The 5,472-nt window shown below is 42.8% G+C and overlaps 1 protein-coding gene across 5 annotated transcripts in view; it reads left to right on the forward strand.

Moving 5' to 3' along the window:
- The window catches only part of NUB1 (negative regulator of ubiquitin like proteins 1), a 27,775-nt gene that overhangs the window by 21,512 nt on the left and 791 nt on the right, over positions 1-5,472 (forward strand). For all 5 annotated transcript variants that reach the window (XM_006020764.3, XM_025200455.1, XM_006020766.3 and 2 more), the window contains 3 exons: positions 728-874; positions 3,201-3,296; positions 4,132-4,324. In XM_006020764.3, coding sequence (XP_006020826.1) covers positions 728-874; positions 3,201-3,296; positions 4,132-4,324 — 436 coding nt within the window. The remainder of the gene's footprint in view (positions 1-727; positions 875-3,200; positions 3,297-4,131; positions 4,325-5,472) is intronic.

Below are 5,472 nucleotides of genomic sequence, written 5' to 3' on the forward strand. Positions count from 1 at the left end.
CTGCTGCCTCCCCAGCCCCAACGTGTGCCGAGGAAAATGGCCTCACATGCCATGCTCGGCACACATGCCAGGGGTTGCCAACCCCTGCTGTAGGTTATAGCAGTGTTGGTCTAAGGCCACTTGTCTCTCACCTACTGACCACCTCAATTTACATTTTAACTGATGGGCTTTCTTGCATACATACTGGCCTCCGGCTGCTTTACTACTCCATCCAGGAAGAGCACGGACCATCTACAGATGTTTCCTCTGCCAAATGAAGGGTAATTGTACCCGATAGCTTGCCTAGAAGAATTTTTCCAAGTATTTTGGTTGGTCTAATAAAAGATATCCGATTTACCCACCTTGTCTAACTTTGGACAAGTCACTCGACCACTTGTAGCATATCCATCTATAAATCTGATCTAATACTTACTAGACTAGGACCACTGTGAGCTTAATAAACAAGGGCCTGATCCTGAGAAAATCCAACCTTAATGGCTACCGTAGATGCTGGAGATTTTTCAGCAGCTCAGAGGAAATTTTCCTACCATTACCCCCAGGAGAAGTCAAGTAAATATCAGAGTAGTAGTGATCCATCAGTGGAATGGTCTAGCCAAAGATGAACCTGCCTTGAGTATAGGGCTGGACTAGATGACTTCATGAGGTCCCTACTTTCCTATGATCTTGCAATCCTCTGGTAGATTAACTCTTTTATACAATTAGCTTTTTAATGACTCTGCTTTTATAGACAAAGGCAGAAATAAGGAGAGAGGAAAGAAAAAAGAGGCGGCAACGACAGGAGGACATAAATACTTTGAAAAACATGGGCTATTCAGAGCGAGCTGCTCAGAAGGCTCTTCATCAAGCAAATGGAAACTTGGATAATGCTTTTCAGGTAAACGACCTCCAAATTTGGGGCTATCCAATGGACTTTATCCATACAAAGTGATAAAAATCATCCTGGCAAGCCTGTGTGATTTTTCAGACTTGGTTATTTTTAGCTTCCTACAGGATTAAACTAGTACTCCCTAAACTGTTAAAAGGGCAACACTTTACTATTTTTTCATATATGTACAACCATTCTGGGCAGTTTAACAATACTTATAAAATAAAAGAAATACAAAGAAGTCCAGAATCAGGAGGCTAGTTTCACTGTATCAAAAATTAATCCAAAAATTAATCCAAGATTAAAATATATAAACACACTCTTCCCCCTAACATACCAGATTTTATCCATCTTTAATTCCAAGAAAGCCCTGAAAATTAACAAATTCTTGTTCAGGATCTACCAGGGAATGAAAACCTCAAAGTTTCTTAGGAAAGGGTTCCAACCTGAGTATTTCTATTAGAGTATCCCATCGGGAGAAGTTTCAAGTATGTGCGTTCCAAGCTATTTAAGATATTGTAAAATCAGCCACCCACTTAAATGCTACCTAAAAATGAACAGGCAGTCAATAGAGGGTCAGATTTTAAAATCATAAAGTGACCAGTTGGGCTGGCTCAATTCCTCTCTGCTGATCCCACTAGTGCAGGGGTAGGCAAAATGCAGTCCACGGGCTGGATTGGGGCCCTGGCGGACTCCATTTCCCAGCAGCCCCTGCGGTGGCAGCTCCTGGCTGCTGCTGCCAGCCCCAGCCCTGCTGCCTGGGGATTTCAGCCCATCCACCCCATACCCACTGCCAGGAGCAGGACCCACGCAGGAAGGGCACGTGGCCAGGCGGCTGGGATGGGGCTGTGACTGGGAGTGAGATGGGTAGGTGTGGTGGGGCTGGGGCAGAGCCATGATCTTCTGTACGTCCCTGCAACAAGCGTGGGTTCTGCAGGCAGGGGTGTGCAGAGAGCAGATTGTGGCTCTGCCCGCACCCTATGATAGTACCACCACACGATCCTGGACCCAGAGTAGCTCCTCACCTAACTGCATGCCCTGCCTGCACTGTTCCTGGCCAGTCTCCCAAGAGACCCTGGGACCAGTGGGGCCATGACAGCTTGGGGCAGGGGCTGCTTACAAGTGGAGTCTGGCTGTCTGCCAGATCTGCTATTTTGCCCCCTGCACTAGTATGTCATTCTCTTTCTAACAGATGAATATTTGTGTTTCCCATATTGACATAAAAGCTAAACACATTTAGATATACAGTTTCCTATAGAGAAGTTAGAACAGCATATTAACTCTCACTCATGGCCATGCAGAGAAGACTGTCCAAGATGGATCTCAGAGGAGTAGCAAAAGGATTTTAGGACAGACCAAAATGATGCATCTGACTTCCTGAGGTCCCTTCTAGCACCACTTTTCTCTCATTCTACATGGAAAGACTGAAAATAAAGTATGAACACTAGAACTTAGCATAATTACACCAGGTTTATTTGGCCAGTTGTCTACTAGTATTTTGAGTGTGTGGGCATCCAGGAGAGATGAATTACAACAATATAAGGAGGCTGTAAAGGAACAATGGAACGCATTAAGAGAAGAGATTCAGGTTCACAAATCAGCCCAAGTTTCCAACAGTGAGCTCTTTTAGGCCTTTTCAGTCACCTCCCTTAGAGCATCATCCATATCTCATGATATAGCATAAGTATTTTAAGACAGGACAGCAGCACAAATTGGTAGGGAATCTTCCTCCTTCTCCTGGGGCGATTTGTGGCTCAAAAGAAGTGACAGAGAAGCCAAATATATATACCTAGCACAGTGGTTTTCAGCCTTTTTAGGCTTGAGGCACTTCTTGGAAAACATCAGGTCTTAGTTTTCCCTCTTTTTTTTTTTTAACTATGAAAATATAATAGAGCAATTATTCTGTTGCAAAGAACTCAGACTACAACAGGTCAGAGTTATTTAACCCTGTGGATTCCTGTTTGAAATCTCTAGATTTATCTTGTGAATCATGTTTGCATAATTAACAGTGCCAACATTTTGTGGCACCCTGTGGTGCCCTTGGAACAATCTCAAGGCACCATAGAGTGCTGCAGCATCCTGTTTGAGGATCACTGATCTATCAGAATAGTAAGGATCTCTCTTGTGGTATACACAATTACCTTTTTAATTGCTCTGCTTTTACAGGAGAAGGGTGCTCTGATTTTTCAGCTTTTTACTACACTTAATCTTTGGAAAGTCTAGAAGGAACCTTAGTTCATGAACTTAATAGAACTTTTCCCAGCCTCTAATTATAATGTGTGTCTGCATGGAGGAATGACACAGCTGTATTACTTATGTACCCCTTTCTATTTAGATTCTTGTTAGTAATCCTCAGTTATTCTTGGAAAATGATGACAACAATCCTGTGACAATGAACCAGTTTCAGGTTCCTAAAGAAAGTATTGACCAGGTAAGTTTTACCTTAAGAAACCTAAGACTGCATTGTAGCTTGATTTTGAAAAAGTAGACCATGTTTATACCAAAAGTGCTATTTCATCCCATTAGCCAGTTAAACAGCCACATTAGATCTTCTTTTGCAAATCTTTGCAGGTGTTGTACTCCCCACTGATCTTTGTCACTTGAGGGGAAAGAAGCCAGTAAAGTTCTGGGGCATGCATATTGCTGATTAAGGTGTTGGGGTCCTGCCAGTATTGCATGTTCAGAGGTGGAGATAAAATTCTGTTTTGTCATGATGTGCTGGACCAGGGATGAAAACAAGAATGCAGATACTGAACGTAGTATTTGTGGGGAAGAGCCAAAATGCCTACCTTTCTCCCTGTTGTAACTGCCTTGCTTTGGTGCTATTCAGTAATCAGGTCAATATCAGCAGCTGAGAACATGCAGCGGCATCTCCCCCAATTCATTGCAAAGATAGAGGAGAAAAGATAGACAGTGCTTCATAGAACTCATAAATGAGGAAATAAACAGGCATGTTCAAATTGATAGGGTTCAGATTTCCTGTTTTAAATTAAATGCTTTATCTGCTCAGCCCAGTCATCAAAAAGCCCTGTTTTTGCTCTGTATCCTCAGCTCTGAGCTCCCACACAACAACTCTGTAGTTTTCAGGCCCCCAGCCCCATGTCAGAAATTACTACAGATTTCCTTAGTACTACTGTCACACTTAACTGTAAAGGGATGGGTGGTCCTGAGGTCAGTCACATTCCTGTAAATACCCATTATTGCTTGTGGTGCAGACCTATAGTTGTAAATCAGCCTCCCAGACTTACAGTTTGTTTCTTGACTAGTTGGTGTACATGGGTTTTGATCGGGAATCAGCTGAGGAAGCTCTAAAAGTCTTTCAAGGCAACATTCAATTGGCTGCCCAAACACTAGCTCATAACGGAGGAGTTCTTCCCACCGAGTTGCAGCTGCCGTCAGAAGCAACCACTCCTTCAGAAGAATCAACTTCATCCAAAGATTCTCCTACAGAGTCTGCAGGTAAGAATTGCTTTACATGACAGACACTTAGAAAAAAAGTTATTTGTCAGACAACAATTATTGGGCAATGATTACCTCGAATATCACAAGAATTGCTCAGTTTTTCCAATACCATAGATATCTGCTGGATATGTGGCTGGGAGCAGGCTTCGGACTGTAATAGTATAATCAAAATAAGGAGCAGTCTAGAGCTGCTGGTTGTAAAATAGCTGCTTAGAAGTTGCACCTGTTTGCCTGTGCCTGATTTAAGGGCTGGTCCTCAGAAACGCATGCTGGGAAGAGGCAAGTCTGTATTGCTGGGGTATTTGTAAGGAGCAAAAAGTTGCTATTTGTGTTGCACCTGCTGTAATGCTAGTTCAAGGTGGTAACTTGTTATATGCAATAGCTTATGCATAGAAGCAGCTGTGTCTTTCTTTGACCCAGCAAAAGAGAATCTCCTCCCCTCACCTCCCTCTCTAGCTGCCCGTCTCTGTCCTTCACTCTTTCATCCTCCCACACCAACCCTTTTAGATAGAACTACTCTCCCATGTTTTTGAAGAAACTGCTTTTTCTTGAGACCTCTTTCCTGTTGAGCCTCCTGGAAACTGCCAGCTGAGGCTGAGTTGGGTAGTTTTTGGCTTATCTCTGTTTGCTAACCTGCTTCCATAAGCAATCTCACACGCATCAATCTGTGCACATAACTACCCAGGGTACAGACCTATTCTTAGCCCTGTCCCCATCTCTGTCCTTTCTTCCCCATGTCTTAAAGTAGGTTCAATTCTTCAACGCAGGGGCTGTGTTTTGTTCTGTTTTTTGTACAGTACCAAGCACTATGAGATCCCGTGTCCTGAATAAAGCTTTGGGAATTATTTCATGTGCAGTGCTCACTGAATTATTTGAAAAATAGCAGATCCCAATTAAGATGTTCTCCTTGTCTATATATAGTCAGGAAACAAGACTAAAAATGTCACTAACTGCAAAGAAGAGGGAGTACCTGACATGGCCTCTTCATCCCTCTTCCCCATCAGAAAAGTTGAGTTGATTAAAAACTAGCCTCTGATAGTTATAATTATCCAATTAAGGACTTTAAGGGCTTTTCTTTGGGTATGTCTCACCTCAAACAGCATCTTCTGCACTTCAAAGAACAGTGAGTAGCATATGTAAAACAG

This window comes from Alligator sinensis, unplaced genomic scaffold (genome assembly GCF_000455745.1).
Source record: "Alligator sinensis unplaced genomic scaffold, ASM45574v1 scaffold599_1, whole genome shotgun sequence".
NCBI classification, from domain to species: domain Eukaryota; kingdom Metazoa; phylum Chordata; order Crocodylia; family Alligatoridae; genus Alligator; species Alligator sinensis.